The sequence below is a fragment of the Scyliorhinus torazame genome, chromosome 4, assembly GCF_047496885.1.
Source record: "Scyliorhinus torazame isolate Kashiwa2021f chromosome 4, sScyTor2.1, whole genome shotgun sequence".
Classification (NCBI taxonomy): domain Eukaryota; kingdom Metazoa; phylum Chordata; class Chondrichthyes; order Carcharhiniformes; family Scyliorhinidae; genus Scyliorhinus; species Scyliorhinus torazame.
This window is the reverse complement of record NC_092710.1, coordinates 312,019,308-312,039,489: the sequence shown is the minus strand read 5'-3', so window position 1 is coordinate 312,039,489 and position 20,182 is coordinate 312,019,308. Positions and strand designations below refer to the sequence as shown.

The window sequence follows — 20,182 nt, the reverse complement described above, 5'->3', positions numbered from 1 at the left end:
TGTTGCGGGGGGGACGGCAACCACGCATGCACGGGTGTCACCAGTTATGCGGCGCCGGCCGCGTCATGTATGCGGCGCCGTCTTTACGCGCGGCAAGGCCCGCCAATGACGCGCCGCCGCTCCTAGCCCATTATCGGGCCCTGAATCGGTCGGGATAGGGGCCGTTTCGCGCCATCGTGAACCTCGATGGCATTCACGACGGCGCGAACTCTCTGTCTCCATTTCAGAGAATCGCGCCCAGGATTCTTAAAGGACTGGACAGAGTAAATACGAGAGGATATTTCCTCTCATGATCGAGAGAGAGAGAGAGAGACGCTGTTGGACCAGTGGGCATAATCTCAGAATAATGGGGTGCCAATTTAAGACTGAGATGAGGAGGAACTTCTTTACTCAGAGGGTTGTGAATCTTCGGAACTCCTTGCCACAGAGAGCGGTGGGGCAGAGTCATTGTGTATAGTTAAGGCTGAGATAGAAAGATTCTTGATCAGTCAGGGAATCAAGGGTTATGGGAAAAGGGCAGGAAAATGGACATGAGGAATGTAGGACCAGCCACAATCCTTTTCAATGGTGAAGCAGTCTCGAGGGGCTGAACGGCCTACCCCTGTTCCTATTTCTTGTGGTCTTATCATTTGTTCCGTCACTGAGCCAATATTGGATCCAACTTGCCACATTCCCCTATATTCCATGGGCTTTAACTTTTCCGACCAGTCTGCCAAGTCAGTCCTTAACAAATACCGTACTAAAATTCACGTAGACAACACCTACTGCACTACCCTCATCAATCCTCCCGATTACTGTCTTTGATTTTGAATTGTTTATTTAGCACATCCCTTTTTATTTTAAATGCTCTCATCTCATTGCTCAACTCTTCATCCAATGTCATGTCCACTTGTTTTACCTCCTTGGCAAATACTAATAAACAAAATACTTATTTGTTACTTTTACCATCTCTCCATAATTACCTCATAGAACCATAGAATCCCTACAGTGAAGGAGGCCATTCAACCCATCGCGTCTGCACCGACCCTCTGAAAGAACACCCTACCCAGGCTCCCACTCTACCACTGCAACCCTGTAACCCCACCTAACCCACACATCTTTGTATCTGTGGTAGTATACTGCCCATCTCTTAATATCCTTCAGCCATTATATTTTTTAATGTGCATGTGACATAATTTACTATTTTGTTTATGTTTAGATACAACCTTTTGATTGGTCTCCCCTGATAAATTGTATAATCACCTTCCTTGTTTGTCTTTACCTTATTCAGATACAATTGCACTTCACACCCCAAGTAGAATTTTAACAATAACCATGGGGAAAACAGTCCTTTTAAATGCACAACTCAAAATTTATCATAGAATTTACAGTGCAGAAGGAGGCCATTCGGCCCATCGAGTCTGTACCGGCTCTTGGAAAGAGCACCCTACCCAAGGTCCACACCTCCACCCTATCCCCATAACCCACTAACCCCACCCAACACCAAGGGCAATTTTGGACACTAAGGGCAATTTTAGCATGGCCAATCCACCTAACCTGCACATCTTTGGACTGTGGGAGGAAACCGGAGCACCCGGAGGAAACCCATGCACACACGGGGAGGATGTGCAGACTCCGCACAGACAGTGACCCAAGCCGGAATCGAACCTGGGACCCTGGAGCTGTGAAGCAATTGTGCTATCCACAATGCTACCGTGCTGCCCAAAAGACTTGCTTCTGTGCACACAAGTGCCCAGCGCACAAAGGACATTACAATGTACTGTTAATTGTGGAACAAATCAGAAGGTCCCTTGGGAATAGCTGCGCTGCAGTAAGTAAGACGAGGGTCCTAGCATGTTGCGGTTCAGCTCAACTGTGATGCATTTGGCAGTATTACAAAGTGTGGTGTTCTGGTCTCTGTCCGGCGAGGGGGTTAGATGTTTTTGCACAAGGGGAGGCAAAAGTAAACTGTACAGGATCTTGCCCGAGACACTTATTGCACTGTACGAAATAAATCCAGTGGTAGCTTGGTACTGTGTACAGGCAGGTCCAGGGTTAGGGAGTTAGTTGTTTAACCAGATTTGACATTTCCTCGTCCTCGTAAAGCGGAGAATCAGGTAGAAACGGGGCTGCTCCAGGAAACAACCATGAAATTTATGGTAGTTTAACACTGGTGTTTAGATTTAGAGGCTGCATTGTAACATGGACTATTGAATTAATTAACAGATCTGAATCAGCCTTTGCACTGCCAGTTACCATGGGAATAAGGAGAACCATGCACTGCTGATGGGTTGGTGAAGTACAGTATGGGCAGCACATCATTGATAAGGGGTCAGACTGTGCACTGCTGTGCACCATTGTTCTGCTTAAAGCTAGCTGGTGGGACAAATTTGTTAGAAAATGTACTTACCTTCATGGCTCCCAATGCCTGAAATATTAACGCAATCCTCGTCGGTGTAAGGGCTGCGAGCATAACATTAAACCTAGCACCTTTGTCTTCAATGGGTGACTCATAAACTCCATTTTCAGATACAGAACCAAACCTGTGTGAAGAAATCAGAAAATGTAGCTTCAGTTCTTGAATTTTTTGTATTAGACCTGATGAGGCAGTGGGACTTCAAAGCTCTGTTCAAAGCGAAATTACAAATGTAGACACAAGCCCTCCAATCCCAGCATCAACGCTGCACGGTTCACCTGTGATTTTAACCACCTTCACCACCCCAACTCCTTCTCTATTGCAATTCTGGCTTGTGCACATGGCACACTAGAAGTGGAGATGGGATTTTATCAGTAAACTTCATGATAAACTTCACTACTGACACTCTCAAAGGATTATTATTTATTTTAAAGAAGTGTAGCAGAAATTCAAAAGGCACACCATGAGCATAGAAAATGAAGAGAAAGAGGGGATCATCCGGGTCACTGATACCTCTCTGCTGCAGTAGATGATGTCCCACTTTAATCTTGGATATGGCACAAACAAAACAAAAGGGAAAAGAAACTTGTTGCAATTTCAAGAAAAGTCCTGCAAGACATTCCTCTATGAATGCATGAAATATCAAGCAAACAAGAGGAAACCAGTTATCTAAACACATGCACCAAACTTTCCCACCTTGCCTCACCTCAATATATGCCTTGCCCTCCCAAACCTATCCAATACCTTCCCAGTTGTCTTCCACATTCCGTCAAATGCATCAGTAACCTCGTCCCAGGGGGTGAAGAGCTCCTGAGAAAAGAAGCACTCATCTCCCCAGCACTTTCCCTCATGTATTTTATACCTCTAGTTCTTCAATCGCAATGCCATTATCCATTTCAAATATTTGATCACAACTCTCTTTGACTCTCCCAGAACTTATTTTTTTCCAAATAACCTCAATGATCTAGGCCAACCTTCATAATTAAGAGATTGGAGTTCTGCTATCACCAGAGTTCCCGTTCTCTGAACCCTCTCTGGAGTGTCATTATCCATTAAAAACAGTAGGCCTGTTTTGTATTTTGCAAATTACAATACTTGCTTCAGATCTACTTGCTTTCTCGACATCCATCTCTCGTTACTCATGAAGCAGCTTTAGTGACTAGTCAGTGACTTCACTAGGTCTTTTCCTGTTGTATTACTTTAATGGGCAGTCATGCAGGGAACAGTTATCACAGAATCATACAGCACAGGAAGAGACCATTTGTTCTATCATAGCCAAACTGGCTACTTGAAAAGTCATTCAATCAATCCAAGTCATTCAATCAATCCAAGTCAGCTACGCATTCCCAAAAGCCTTCATTTTTTTTCCCTTTTCAAGTATATTTCTAACCTATTTCTGAAATTTACTTCTGAAACTGCTTCCACCATATCAGGCAGTGCACACGACACAAAAGAATTCCCACCTCACTTTGGATTCCTTTGTCAATCTTACATTTGATTCCTTTGGCTACCAAGCTTCCCAAGCTGTAGCAATAGTTTATCCTTATTTACCCTGTCACAAATCCCTCATAATTTTGAACACCTCGATTAAATCCGTTTTTTCCCCCCAATCCCGACAGTGCAGAGTCTGGACTGACCCTCCGAAACAGCACTCTGTCTAGGCCCGTTCCCCCGCCCTGTTTCTGTAACCTAACCTACACATTTTTGGACACTAAGGGGCAATTTAGCATGGCCAATTCACCTAACCTGCACAACGTCTTAACGTTCTCTGCTCAAAGGAATTTATATAGTGTTTGATATTGGTTGAGTGATAAACATTTGCCAGTGCTCTTCTTCAAAATAGTGTAATGGTTTATCTTTTGTGACTCACAGCCAAGAATATTACCAACTGAGCTATGGCTGACGCAAGGAGACCAATCCCAGCTTCTCTCGTTCTCAATTATAGGTCGGCCTGCTTGGCTGGCCCTTTTTGCTTCACAATATTAAGTGAGATCTGTTTTCATGGGCTGATTTAATTATCCTAAAGTAATTTACTCATACCCTTATTGCCAAATCTTGCAGATATTTGCCACATATTAGGTTAATTTCCCAGTCATAGAGAGCAGCTGGTTACTGAAGTAGATAATTAAAGTATTTAGAAGTTTTTCATCTTGCCCTTTCAGGACACTTCACACGAAAATCAATATAAGGAGAAAACACCATGCCAGTTTGGTGCTGAAATCAGGTGCATCAAAGACATCCTGCGTGATAATGGCTACCCCGAGCAGATCATTTTGCGCTGTATATCACATCACACAAACTCATGAAGGGGTCGAAGGCCTTTACTTTTGGCCCTGAAACGTACCCAGTCTACTTCAGATTACCCTGGAAGAGCAAGGTATCTCAAAATTTGAGCAACAGGTGATATTTCACACTGCTACAAAATAGTAGCAGCATGAGTGGTATCCGCCACTAACAGGGTGCTGACGTTAAGCCAAAATATGTTCTGCCTGTCCTGTAAATGAGTAATGTGGAATATAAATTTCAGTGCCAGTATGATAACAGGTATGTAGGTCGGATATCCCAAAGACAGGAAGATTGTATCAAGCAGCATGTCTCTTCTGCTATTCGCAAAGGGCAAGTTACAGACTGTCAACAACCAGTCTGTGCTTGCAGAACACGGTGTCCAACAATAGATTTGATTCCATGATTGGACAACATTTGCTAAATAATCCTCAGTATGCTAAGAATTATACTGACAACCAATTTAAGACTGTCAGTTGGGTTTGCAGTGTGTGGCACATGCGTGTACTGGAAGCTACATATATTAATACACAGTGCTCTGTTCTTTGTAGACAGGAGTAACACGCACACACATTGCACCCCTTTCAGCTAAACATATTACGCGATAGCCATTTGCTGATAATTCCTCAGGGCAATGCCTTGACTAATAAGGGTCAAGCTACTTGGTTTAAATTTCAAACAATGTTCAGCAGTTAACTTTCAGTCATCATTAACTGGTGGATTCCCCTTGGCAACACCTCTATCAATCAGAGTCCACTTGTCAGCCAATCGCAGCCTCTTCTGAGAGTATAAATTTTTGTTTCCCCCCTTGAATTGGTATTCTTGTGAAATGTCCTGATGAGTGCAAGTCAAAAGTTTTGGCAGGTCCCTTGTTTCAGTAATACTCAAGTTCTGTATTACCAAACAACTATTTAGAATGGTGAACATTATTATTTTGCATGAAATGAATTTCAGACGCAGGGATAGCAAATATTGCTTAGGTTATTACTGCTGCCAACTTGCTTTGGACTGCCCTGGGACCCTGGGATGTTTCCTCCATTGCAACTGTGACATCCTTAAGTTGTAACAGAAGGTGCTACAGAATTGCATGTAAAATGCACATAAAAGTCTTTCTTTTCTTTGGACAGATCCACATCAATCCACGTAACCTATAACACTCCTTCAAAGGGGGGCAGAGGCCCAAAATGGAGGCACAAGGCAGAAAACATAGTAATAAATCTAATATCTCCAAACGGATAGCCTTTCTTTGAGAGAGGCCCAAAGGCAGCTGTTTGTTATATTCCTTGCCTTTTTCTCCAAGATAGCCAGATGTGTAGTGTTGACAAAGAATATAAAAATAAGAAGTTTGAATCAAAACAAATTTATTTTACACTACTAACGTTGATTAGGTTCACACACTTTACTGAGTAACAGATACTAAACTAATAATACTGAATCTGTAGTACAGTAATCAATATTCTATCGAACTAATAAACTACACTATGACGTGACCTCATGCTAAAGCTCTACAATCAATTCTCACTCTGGTCTCCTAGGCTTCTTATCATGTTCTCTTCAGCTTCTCCCAGAATTCCTAGAGATGCTGTCTTATATAGAATGAATTAGTACCACCATCTAGTGTTTGATTTACACAGTTTCAGATGTCAACCCTTTACTACACTGGCACCATACATATCATTATTTGGTCAGCACAGTAGCACAAATGGATAGCACTGTGGCTTCACAGCGCCAGGGTCCCAGGTTCGATTCCCTGCTGGGTCACTGTCTGTGTGGAGTCTGCACGTTCTCCCAGTGTCTGCGTGGGTTTCCTCCGGGTGCTCCGGTTTCCTCCCACAGTCCAAAGATGTGCAGGTTAGGTGGATTGGCCATGATAAATTGCCCTTAGTGACCAAAAAGGTTGGGAGGGGTTATTGGGTTACGGGGATAGGGTGGAAGTGAGGGCTTAAGTGGGGTCGGTGCAGACTCGATGGGCTGAATGGCCTCCTTCTGCACTGTATGTTCTATTATACTGTTTACGTCACAGAAATAGTACTGCCCCCTCCCCCCGCCACTGACGGCCGTCTTTTAATTCAATTGCTGTATCTGCTTTAAATTTTCTTTTTTTTTTTAAACAAACATGCTGACGAATTTACAGATTCTGCCACTGATAAAGAGAATTCTGCCGTATAAAATAAACCTTTAAGAGACAAAAAAAACTGAAAGAAATACAAACTTGTTAAGAAGATTTTCTTTTGGAATTCGAACATTGTCAAATACTAGAATTCCGTTATCAACTCCATTTAAACCTGAGGGTGGGGAGAGAGAAAGAGAGAACAAAACAAGATTTAAAACAAAAACAGATTCGTATTGACCTGCACCTCAGAAATCCTAATAATCAATCAGTTGTAAATTAACTTGTGACCTTAGCAAATAAACACAATCCAAAATTACAGTTATTATTTAAAAAATGAGGAGCCGTGAAGGAAAGCATTATTATTCAAGTTCTTGACCGTTCTATGGTACAATGACAGGCTCCACACCAGTTCCTGATTGAACTATAGAATAGAATTACCGTAGAATTTACAGTGCAGGAGGCCATTCAGCCCATTGAGTCTGCAACCCTTGGAAAGAGCACCCTACTTTTTTTTTTTTAAATTCTCCTCCATTTTCACATTTTCTCCCACATTTACATCCATCAACAATAAACAATAATCAGCAAGATATATCAATCCCCATAATAACAACAACGATCCCATCTACCCACCAACCCCCAAACCTCAACCCGCATGTTTACATAAACAAATGACAAAAATAAATCAGGGATCACCCGTAGTCACCCATAATCTTACACAGCTCCCACCCCCTCACCCCCCACCCCAGGTCTCCAGCTCCTCCCGTCCACTGCCTCTTGTAAAACTCCTCCCCCTACCCTCGTTCCTTCCCCCCCAACTTTCCACCCCGGCTAGACCACTCGGACCCTGTTCTGCCAGGCTCCGATGGCCGCAGCCCCTCCCCCACCTCACTCCCGTTCACTGGCCGGCACACACTGGCCAGCGTGGAGGCCCCCGCCCGGGTCCTTTCCCCACTTGCCTGGCCCCAGGAAAGCCCAAAGATCCCCTTTTAGCACACAAACCCCGCCTATCCACCTACACCCCAAAAAGCCCTCCTTGCGAGTGAAAGTCCCGTCGCTTCCCTTGTCCAAATATATGCAACATTGGCTCCTTTAGACTCTACAGCCGCGCGCAATGATACAAAAAAAAAAAGAAGAAAATACAGTCATGAGGTTACATCGGCACATGGCCATTCCTCAATTTGTCAGTTCTGCCACAGTCCTTCTGCTTTCGCAAACTCCTCCGCTGCTTCCGCCGTTCCAAAATAAAAGTCCCGGAGCTTGTAAGTCACCCTCAGCTTCACTGGATATACAATGCCGCACCGCACCTTGCTAATGTACAGTGCCCTCTTCACCCGGTTGAAGGCAGCCCGCCTCCTTGCCAGCTCCACCGTAAAGTCCTGGTATACCAGCTGCAGCCCACTGCACCACCCGCTTCTGCTTGGCCCAGCTCAGGACCTTCTCCTTCACCCTGTACTTACGGAAGCACAGAGTCACTGCCCTTGGCGGCTCACTCGCCTTTGGTACAGGCCTCCATGACCGATGAACCCGATCCAGTTCATATCGGATGGTGTCCTCCCCCTCCCCCATATGTTTTGCCAGCATCGCGGCAAAATACTCAGTCGGCTTCGGTCCTTCAACTCCTTCGGGCAGCCCCACAATCCTCAAGTTCTGTTGCCTGGATCTATTTTCCAGTTCTTCCATTTTTCCTCGCAGATCCTGGTTAGTATCCATCACCTTCCGCATCTCTTTCCCCATCGAGGCAAGTTGATCACCGTGCTGCAATAACGTCTCCTTCACTTCCTTCAGCGCCTCCCCTTGCTCTCGCACCTCCGCCACTGCGCTCGCCACCTCCGTCCTCACCGGGGAAACCGCCTCCTCCACCAGCACACTCAAAACCTCCCTCATCTCCTTCCTCACCGTCTCCATACATTTTGCAATCTGCGCCAACTGCTTTTCAAATTCCGCAGCCATCACCTTGGTTATAAGCAGTGCGGCCTTCCCTGGTGCTCCAGCCTCCATTTTTCCTGGTGACCCCGCGGTGACCTTTCCACTCCCCGACGGACCTCCAGCTGGTTTTTTTTCGGCCGTTTTTTTGCCCACCCTCGACATTTTTCTTTGGGGGTTTTTCACTCCTGTGTCTTCTCAGTGCCTCCTCCGTGCCTTCTCCCTTCTTCTGCCGCCTCCGCGGACCCTGGGACCGGGCTTAAAGCCCCAAAATTGCAGTTCCCGAGCGGGGGCTCTCCATTGTGCGGCCGCCTCCCGCCCGCCGTCACCGGAAGCGAAAGAGCACCCTACTTAAGCCCCACGCCTCCACCCTATCCCCCTTTATCCCCGTAACCCCACCTAACATTTTTTGCCCAAGGGTAATTTAGAATGGCCAATCCACCTAACCTGCACATCTTTGGACTGTGGGAGAAAATCGGAGCACCCGGCGGAAAGCCACGCACACACTGGGAGAACGTGCAAACTCCACACAGACAGTGACCCAAGCCGAGAATCGAACCTGGGACCCTGGAGCTGTGAAGCAACTGTGCTAACCACTATGCTACCGTGCTGCCCCAAACTGCAGAGATTCTCACCCTTACGCTCAATGGGTGGCACTCGTGATACGGACTGGGCGCTACTTCAGTCCTCTCTCTTCAGTAAATCTGCAATCCTGTATGTTAATGGACCTCAATACAAGACTTATACCTTAGAGTATGGTAAAGACACCATAGTCCCAGATGACCATAGGCTGCTCTCCCCTTTTGTGTGTGTGTGGCGATTTTTAAAAAAAAATTTAAAATATTTTTTTATTCTCCTTTTTCACATTTTCTCCCAAATTTACACCCAACAATAACAAAAGCCAGTAACAATGTAATGTCAATCCCAATATTAATAACAACGATCCAATCCTCCCACCAAACCCCAAACATTAACCCGCATGTTAACATAAACAAATGACAAAAAGACAGGAATCACCCATAGTCACCATTAACAGATACAGTCCCCCTCCCCCCAAACCTCCCAGCACCCCCCCCCCCCCCAACCCCCAAGGTTCAATGTGATCCAATTCTCAAAATTGCATAATGAATAACGCTCATGAATTGTAGAACCCCTCCATACTTCCCCTCAGTTCAAATTTGACCTTTTCAAGCGTCAGGAATTCCAGCAGGACCCCATCACGCCATGGCACAGGGTGGAGAGGTTGATCTCCACCCTAACAGGATCCGCCTTCGAGCGATCAATGGAACGAAGACTACAACATCTGCCTCCGCGCCCGTTTCCAACCCTGGCTGGTCCGACACCCCGAATATGGCCACCCGAGGGCCCGGGTCTAGTTTCACGTGCACAACTTTAGAGATTACCCTAAAAACCTCCTTCCTGTAATCCTCCAGCTTTGGACAGGACCAAAACATATGAATGTGGTTTGCGGGGGCCACCCCGCAACGTTCACACATATCTTCTACCCCCTCAAAGAGCCAACTCATCCTCGCCCTTGTAAGGTGTGCTCAATACACCACCTTCAGCTGTAGCAGCCCCAACCTCGCACTCGAGGTGGAGGTGTTCACCCTCCAGAGCACCTCACACCAGAACCCCTCCTCCATACCCTCTCCCAACTCTTCCTCCCACTTTGCCTTGATCCCTTCCAGCGGCGCCTTCTCCTCCTCCAAAACAGCCCCGTAAACCGCCGATACTGCCCCCTTCTCCAGTCCCCCTGTCATCAGCACCTCCTCCAGCAATGTGGAAGCCGGCTCTACGGGGAAGCCCTGTATCTCCTTTCTGGCAAAATCTCAAACCAGCATGTATCTAAATATTTCCCTCTGCTCCAGCCCATACTTTGCTCCCAGCTCCTTCAATCCCGCAAAACGACCCCCAAGAAATAAGTTTTTTAGTGTCCTAATTCCTTTCTCCTCCCATCTCTGAAAATTTCCATCCCACTTCTCTGGCTCAAATCTATGATTCCCCCGAATCGCTATTTCCCTTGACCCTGCCCCCAACCCGAAGTGCTGCCCAAACTGCCTCCAAATTCTCAACAAAGCTATTAGTACCGGACTCACTGAGTATCTCCCCGGGGCTATCGGGAGCAGCGCTGTCGCTAGCGCCTTCAATCCTCACCCCCTACCCAAACTCTCCTCCATTCTGACCCATTGGGAGGCAACCCCTCTGACCCAGCTCCGTACCTTCTCCACATTCGCCGCCCAGTTATAATACATCAGGTTCAGAAGACCCAAACCCCCTGCCTGCCTTCCTCTCTGTAGTTGCACCTTTTTAATTCTGGCCACCTTCCCTCCCCATATGAACGAGGTAATCATCCCTCAATCTCTCTAGAAAAATGCCTTTGGCAGGAAAATCGGCAGGCATTGAAAAATCATCAGGAATCGCGGAAGCACATTCATTTTAACCGCCTGTACCCGACCCGCCAGTGACAGAGGGAGACCATTCAACCTTGCCAGATCAGCTTTCACTCTCCCCACCAAACTAGAAATGTGACTGGTGGCGATTTAACCTGAGGATCACCACACCTCAGGTGAAGGGCACGGTTGAGAAGGCGGGGCCTTCATGAATAACCTAAACCAGTACGGGAATTGAACCCGTGTTGCTGCCTCGCTCTGACCACAAACCAACTGTCCAGCCAACTGAGCTGATCATTGAACATTCTTAGCTGTTATTTTGACAGCACATTATGGCTGGTTAGTTAGTCCAGAGTGCTCATAAAAAACCTTTAGCCAACTCACCCTCTTTGTGCATCATGTCAATCACAGTGACTCCTGGGTGCATGTTCCCTGCATCATCTCGAACAGGCACAATAAAGCAGTGAGGCCCTAGTATTAAACAAAATACAGAAATGAGGTGTCTTAATAGCAGACCTTCAACCTAGTTTTACATATATAGAAGATAGGAGCCATTTATCACGACCATGGCTGAACATCCAACTCAATAGCCTAATCCTGCTTTCTCCCCATTATCTTTGATCCCGTTCTCCCCAAGTGCTATATCCAGCCGCCTCTTGAATATATTCGGTGTTTTAGCCACAACTACTTCCTGTGGTAATGAATTCCACAGGCTCACCACTCTTTGGGTGAAGAAATGTCTCATCTCTGTCCGAAATGGTTTACCCTGAAGCCTCAAGCTGTGACCCTTGGTTCTGGACCCATCATTGGTAACATCTTGCCTGCATCTACCCTGTCTAGTCCTGTTAGAAATGTATACGTCTCTATGAGACCCCCCCCCCCCCATACAAAATATTAAATTAAGCTAGACAGGAAGGAAAAGTGAGCAAACTTGCAAAAGATTACTTCTCCGATTACAACTTAATTTGTCCTTCAGGAATGTATCTTACAATTTTTCTATAAATATACTAACTACACAACCCCTCTGCCTCCCTGCCCACTGACCCCCTCAATCTTCATTTTTAGATAATTTATGATTCAATGATTGTTGAAAAAAATATTTTTTTAAAGAAAATTTTTCATTCTGACGCAGTAAACTCACAACACATAACCAATACAAATCCACACTCACCACCCTCCCATCCCCCCCAAAAACAAAAACAGAAGTTAAACCTCCCCAGCTTAACCCCGGGTGGCGACTAGCACCTCGAAATAGGAAATTAATGGCTGTCACCTCGAATAGAACCCTTTTGTTGATCCCCTCATAATCTACTTGACCTTCTCGAGATGCAAAAGCTCCATACGGTCACTCAACCAGGACGAGGCACTGTGTGGTACCGGAGTCCTCCACCCTAGCAGAACTTGCCTCTGGGCTATCAGCGAGGGCATCCACCTTCACCCCTGTCTGCAGCTCTGGCGAGCCCAAGACCCGTAAAATGGCCACCAGCGGACAATGCTCCAGCTCAATCCCAAGAATACATGACATGGTGTTGAAGAAGGTGACCCAGAAGCGAACATTAGGGCAGCACGGTAGCACAAGTGGATAGCACTGTGGCTTCACAGCGCCAGGGTCCCAGGTTCGATTCCCCGCTGAGTCACTGTCTGTGTGGAGTCTGCACGATCTCCCAGTGTCTGCGTGGGTTTCCTCCGGGTGCTCCGGTTTCCTCCCACAGTCCAAAGACATGCAGGTTAGGTGGATTGGCCACGATAAATTTCCTTTGTGACCAAAAAAGGTTAGGAGGGGTTATTGGGGTTACGTGGATAAGGTGGAAGTGAGGGCTTAAGTGGGTCGGTGCAGACCCGATGGGCCGAATGGCCTCCTTCTGCACTGTATGTTCTATGTTTGTATGACTTGCCGGCTCCCGAGAACATCGTTCAAACCGGCCCTCCACCCCTTGGAAAAACCTGCTCATCTGTGCCCTCGCCAGGTGTGCCCTATGAACCACCTTGAACAATAAAGCTGAGCCTCGCACATGAGGGGGTGGAGTTGACCTTGTGAACAGCCTCACTCCACACAACGCCCCCCCCCCCCCACCCCCCATCAAAAATAATGCCTAGTTCCCCCTCTCATTTCCTTTTTACCACATCAAATAGAGCCTGCTCAAGCGACAAGGTCTAACCATAAATACCCAAGATCTTCCCGTCTCCCAAATCGGACATCGAAAGGACCCCAACCAAAAGAGAGAAGAGGGTGCCAGGGGAAGGAAGGAATCTCCTTGCGAAAAAAGTAACGGACAGGAAAAATATGGAAACATATTGGGCTGGATTCTCAGTTCCTGCGTCTAAATGCTGACACCAAGGGATGATCAGTGCTGTTTAACGATGGGAAAATCAGCGCCGCCACCTGCACCTATTCCAGTACCGGTGAGGAGCTAGCTGCGGCGCCGTGTGAAACACCCGCGGAACACGCGAAAAACGGTGGGAGAATCGTCGGGTCCGTGCTTGAGATGCGCAGGGCTGACAAGCTGCAGTCGCGCGTGTGCCTACACTCGCCACACACGCACAACCGCGCCGGAAAGGATGGCACCGATTGTGGTGGACCGCGTACCTGCCCACCCCAACCCCACAGCCCAACTCCTGGTCACCCCCTACCGCTCCCCCCAGCCCTGGCAGAAGCCCCCCAGCCAGCGGCATGCCTCTCGGCGGAGTATGGCAGTGGTGGACACTGTCCACACTCCCTCCCTCCCTCTCTCTCTCTCTCTCTCCGCAGCCGCCACGCCAGGCTCATGACAGCTCAGACCACACGTGGTTCGCTCCGTCGGGAACTCGGCCCATCGGAGACAAAGCTTTGCGGGTGGGTCCGATAATTATATGCAAACAGGGTTGCGACTGCGCGCGGCATGAGTCTCAATGACGCCGATTTGGAGTGGGTGGGGCATCGCGACCCGGCGTCAAACCAGTGCCTGTCGCGATTTCGGCATCGGGGGCCATTCTCCGCCCGATCGCCGTTCCCGATATAAGTTTCGGGCAACGGAGAATCCTACTTGTTATTCTTCGGCAGTTGGAATTTATCCAACAGTTCCTCAAAACCGGCGAACTCCCCTCCGTAAGTATGGCCCCAAACCTCTCCAGCGCCTCCCTCCCCCAAGACCCGAAAGACGAGTCCAAACCCGCCGGCACAAAGAGAACTTTTCCGCAGATCGGGGCTAACACCGACATGGAGCCCAGCTTAAAATGTTGCCTGAACTGCCGCCAAATCCTCATGAGAGGTCTCCACTACCGGACTTGAAGTAAATTTTGCGGGGGGAAAACGGAAACTCGACCCTCAATCTAGTCCCTCTACAAGATCTCATCTCCACCTGCCCCCATATGGTTTCTCTATTAGATATATTGCACTCTCATTGGCTGCTGCATTGTGAGATACATAGAAACATACATACAAAATTGAAGCAGGTGGCCATTCGGCCCTTTGTCCCTGCTCCGCCACTCATTATCATGGCTGATCATCAAGTTCAAAACCCTGATCCCGCCTTTCCCTCATATCCCTTAGCCCCAAGAGCTATATCTAATTTCTTCTTGAAATTACACAACGTTTTCGCCTCAACTACCTTTGAGGTTGTGAATTCCACAGATTCACCAGTCTCTGGGTGACAAAATTTCTCCTCACCGCAAACCTAAAAGGTTTACCTCTTATCCTTAAACTATGACGCCTAGTCTGGACTCCCCCACCTTGGAGAACATTCTTTCTGAATCTACCCGGTCTAATCCTGTTAGAATTTTATAAGTTTCTATGAGATCCCCCCCCTTCACTCTTCTAAACTCCAATGAATATAATCATAACTGACTTAGTCTCTCCTCACATGACAGTCCCGCCATCCTAGGAATCAGCCTGGTAATACTTTGTTGTACTCCCTCCACAGCAAGAACATCCTTCCTCAGATAAGGAGACCAAAACCGCACACAATACTCCAGGTGTGCCTCACCAATCCCCGATACAACTGCTCCGGTTTCCTCCCACAAGTCCCAAAATGTGTTGTTAGGTGAATTGGACATTCTGAATTCTCCCTCTGTACCCAAAAAGGCGCCGGAATGTGGCGACTAGGGGCTTTTCAAAGTAACTTCATTTCAGTGTTAATGTAAGCCTACTTGTGACAATAAAGATTATTATAATTGTAGTAAAACATCCTTATTCCTGTAATCCTATATGGGCAGCATGGTAGCATTGTGGTTAGCACTGTTGCTTTACAGACCAGGGTACCAGGTTCGATTACCGGCCTGGGTCACTGTCTGTGCAGAGTCTGCACGTTCTCCCTGTGCCTGCGCGGGTTTTCTCCGGGTGCTCCGGTTTCCTCCGCAAGTCCCGAAAGATGTGCTTGCTAGGTGAATTGGACATTCTGAATTCTCCCTCTGTGTACCCAAACAGGTGCCGGAGTGTGGCAACTAGGGGATTTTCACAGTAACTTCATTGCAATGTTAGTTTAAGCCAACTTGTGACACTAACAAATATTAATGGTAAATACCTTGGATTGGAATGGATTTGTTTATTGTCATGTGTACCGAGGTACAGTGAAAAGTATTTTTCTGCGAGCAGCTCAAACAGATCTTACAATCTTAATATTTAAAAAAACTCTTAAACCTTCTAAATTCTAGGGAATAAACCCTAGTTTGTTTAATCTGACCTTGCAGTTATGCTGCTGAAGACCTGGTATCATTATAGTACATCTGCACTTCCTCAAAGGCCAATATATCCTTCCCAAAGCTGCTCATAGCACTCCTATATTATGCTATGTTACACACGTGATCTGGGGCCGAACAGAACAGAAATAGGCAGCAAAACATAAACTTGCGAGAGGAAAAGCTGTCTGGATCAGATGATTAAAAAAATGAAATCCAAAATGACAGAAGGATTTTCAAACAGACAGATCTACAGCAAAAACTGGGGATGCGGTGGCACGGTAGTATTATCACTGGACTAGCAAACCAGAAACCCAGAGTAATGCCCTGGAGACCCAGGTTCAAATCCCGCCAAGGCAGATGGTGAAATTTGAATTCCATAAACCTGGGTTTAAAAGTCTAATGATACCCATGAAACCATTGTCGATTTTCGTAAAAACCTATCCTGTTCACTATGTCCTTGAGGGAAGGAAATCTGTCGTCCTTATCCGGTCTGGTCTACATGTGACTCAGATCTACAGCAATGTGGTTGACTCTTAACTACCCCTCAAGGATAATTAGGGATGGGCAGTAAATGCTGGTCCAGCTTGCGATGCGCACATCACATGAACGAATAAACAGAAACACCACTATCGGTGTCAGTCAGTATAGAAAACCAGTGAGATCTGCACCCTGTGCATCATGGACTCAAAACTCAAAAAGAACAAATAGCTCCCAAGGAAGTGTCGTGAGAAAGACCACACAACATGTTGTAACAAAGGTAAAATTACAGCCAAATATTTGATGAGCTGTGCATGTCACAGTTAATTGCACATCATCGGTCTGACAGTAATGCTGGAATTCACAGCTGAAGACTGACAACATGCTGCTAGAAAGTTACATCAGAGGAGGGCAAAAACTAAGAGGGGACGGTGATCTGAAAGGTTGAGGAAGGAGGAACACTAAACAACCTGTTGGCGACTTCCGGTTGCGGCTATGCGGAGCTAAGCCGCACCAATCGGCAGCTCCCGCGAAGACGGACTTTCGGGCTCGATAGAAGAGCCCCAACGGGACTTTTCACACAGCCAACCCGTGGGGAAGAGAGGAGAGAGGTCTCCCACTAACCTGTATGGACCGGACCCGCAGCGAAACGGCCAAAAAAAACGGCACTGGAGCAACGGGAGAAGAAGGGTAAAATAAACAAAATGGCGGCAGCCGGGGATAAAGAGGAGATGCAAGAATTCATTAAGCGCTGCTTCAAGGAGCTGCGCAAGGAGATGGTGGCGCCGATGCTGGCATTAATTGAAGGACTTGGGGCAACCCAGAAAGTCCATGAGGTGGAGATCCAGGAGATCCAGGACAAAGTGAGTGAGAATGAGGACGAGCTCTTGGGCCTGGCGGTGAAAGTGGAGCAGCACGAGGCGCTACACAAGACGTGGGCGGGAAGACTCGAAGACCTGGAGAACAGGTCAAGGAGAAACAATTTGATGATCCTGGGTCTCCCAGAGGGCGGCAGCGAGGGAAATAGGGGGAGTCAAAGATGGTGGGGGAGCCATGGCCCAGAGTGCAACGGAAATAAACAAGGTATTCAAGGCCTTCTATGAAGAGCTGTACAGATCCCAGCCCCCAGGGGGGGGAAGAGGGGATGGGAAGATTCCTGGACCAACTGCAGTTCCTGAGGGTGGAGGAGCAAGAGGCGGCTGGTTTGGGGGCACCAATCGGGTTGGAGGAGCTGAGTAAGGATTTGGGGAGCATGCAGGCGGAGAAGGCCCCGGGGCCAGACGGGTTCCTGGTGGAGTTCTATAGAAATTATGCGGACCTGTTGGCACCGCTACTGGTGAGGACCTTTAACGAGGCAAGAGAGGAGGGGGTCCCTGCCCCCGACAATGTCGGAGGTGACAATTTCCATGATTCTGAAGCGAGACAAGGACCCACTGCAATGTGGATCGTACAGGCCGATTTCGCTCCTTAATGTGGACGCTAAGCTATTGGCAAAAGTGCTGGCCACGAGGATTGAGGACTGTGTCCTGGGGGTGATACACGAGGACCAGACGGGATTTGTAAAGGGCAGGCAATTAAATACGAATGTGCGGCGGCTCTTAAACGTGATAATGATGCCATCGGAGGAGGGAGAGGCGGAGATAGTGGCAGCCATGGACGCGAAAAGGCCTTTGACCGAGTTGAGTGGGAGTACCTCTGGGAGGTGTTGCGTAGGTTTGGGTTCGGGGGGGGTTTATTAGCTGGGTTAAGCTCCTTTACAGCGCCCCGGTGGCAAGTGTGGTGACGAACCGGCGGAGGTCGGAGTACTTTCGGCTGTACCGAGGAACGAGGCAGGGGTGCCCTCTGTCCCCCCTGTTGTTTGCATTGGCGATCGAACCCTTCGCCATATCACTGAGGGAGTCTAATAAATGGATGGGGGTGGTTCGCGGAGGGAGGGGGGGGGGGGGGGGGGGAGCATCGGGTGTCGCTATACGCAGACGACCTGCTGCTGTACGTGGCGGACCCAATGGAGGGGATGGTGGAGGTCATGCAGACTTTGAGGGAGTTCTCGGGCTATAAGCTCAATGTAGGGACGAGCGAGCTTTTTGTACTACAGGCAGGGGACCAAGAAAGAGGGATAGGGGACCTACCGCTGAGGAGGGCGGAGGGGAGTTTTCGGTATCTAGGGATCCAGATAGCTAGGAGCTGGGGGGCCCTACACAAACTGAATCTGACGAGGTTGATGGACCAAATGGAGGTGGACTTCAAAAGATGGGACATGTTGCCGCTCTCGTTGGCGGGTAGAGTGCAGTCGGTAAAAATGGTGGTCCTTCCGAGGTTGTTTGTGTTCCAGTGCCTCCCCATCGTGATCACCAAAGGCTTTTTCAAGAGAGTAGGTAGGAGTATTATGGGGTTTGTGTGGGCGAACAAAACCCCGAGGAAAAGGATAGGGTTCCTGGAGCGCAGTAGGGACCGAGGAGGGCTGGCGCTGCCAAACCTAGGGAGCTACTACTGGGCAGCAAACGTGGCGATGATCCGTAAGTGGGTTATGGAGGGAGAGGGGGCGGCATGGAAGAGAATGGAGATGGCGTCCTGCAAAGGAACGAGCTTGGGGGCGCTGGTGACGGCACCGTTGCCGCTCTCGCCATCAAAGTACACCACGAGCCCGGTGATGGCGGCAACGTTAAGGATCTGGGGCCATTGGAGACGGCATAGGGGTACAGTGGGAGCCTCGGTGTGGTCCCCGATCAGGGGTAACCACCGGTTTGTCCCAGGGAAGATGGACGGGGGGTTCCAGGGCTGGCACCGGGCGGGGATTAGAAGAATGGGGGACCTGTTCATCGACGGGACATTTGCGAGCCTAGGGGCACTGGAGGAGAAGTTCGAGTTACCCCCGGGAAATGCCTTTAGATATATGCAGGTGAGGGCTTTTGTGAGGCGACAGGTCAGGGAATTCCCGCTGCTCCCGACACAGGAAATTCAAGACAGAGTGATCACGGGTGTATGGGTCGGTGAGGGCAAGGTTTCGGCAATACACCAAGAGATGAAAGAAGAGGGGGAAGCGCTGGTAGAAGAGTTGAAGGGTAAATGGGAGGAGGAGCTGGGGGAGGAGATCGAGGAAGGTTTGTGGGCTGATGCCCTGGGTAGGGTCAATTCCTCCTCCTCTTGTGCCAGGCTCAGCCTGACACAATTTAAGGTGGTTCACAGAGCGCACTTGACGGGGGCGAGGTTGAGTAGGTTCTTTGGGGTAGAGGACAGATGTGGAAGGTGTTCAGGGAGTCCGGCGAACCATGTCCATATGTTTTGGTCATGCCCGGCACTGGAGGGGTTCTGGAGAGGAGTGGTGGGAGCAATATCTCAGGTGGTGAAAGTCCGGGTCAAGCCAAGCTGGGGGCTAGCAATATCTGGAGTAGTGGACGAGCCGGGAGTGCAGGAGGCGAACGAGGCCGGCATTCTGGCCTTTGCGTCCCTGGTAGCCCGGCGAAGGATCTTGCTAATGTGGAAGGAGGCGAAGCCCCCTAGCGTGGAGGCCTGGACAAATGATATGGCTGGGTTCATAAAGTTGGAAAGGATTAAGTTTGCCTTAAGGGGGTCTGCGCAGGGGTTCTACAGGCGGTGGCAACCGTTCCTAGACTACCTCGCGGAGCGTTAGAGGAAGGTCGGTCAGCAGCAGCAGCAACCCTGGGGCGGGGGGGGGGGGGGGGGGGGGGGGGGGACGAGAGATTGATTGAGGGGACGGACGAGAGGGGGATAACATGGAGGGTGGGGGAAACTGGCAAGAACGGGCGAGAGCCAGTGTATAAAGCTCTGTAAATATATCATCTTACCCTGTATATATCTTGCTTAGGGTGATTTTGTGTTATTTTGTTACCGGGGGGGGGGGGGGGGGTTATTGTTTGTAAGGGGAAAAAATTGTTTTGTTTTGTCAAAAAACTTTAATAAATATATTTTTTTTTAAATAAAAAA

General features: G+C 48.3%; 1 protein-coding gene across 1 annotated transcript in view; it reads right to left on the bottom strand.

Moving 5' to 3' along the window:
* The window catches only part of acoxl (acyl-CoA oxidase-like), a 667,710-nt gene that overhangs the window by 577,881 nt on the left and 69,647 nt on the right, over nucleotides 1–20,182 (bottom strand). Inside the window, exons 7-9 of the mRNA XM_072500077.1 lie at nucleotides 11,489–11,575; nucleotides 6,891–6,963; nucleotides 2,390–2,522 (exon numbers count right to left, since the gene is read on the bottom strand). Coding sequence (XP_072356178.1) covers nucleotides 2,390–2,522; nucleotides 6,891–6,963; nucleotides 11,489–11,575 — 293 coding nt within the window. The remainder of the gene's footprint in view (nucleotides 1–2,389; nucleotides 2,523–6,890; nucleotides 6,964–11,488; nucleotides 11,576–20,182) is intronic.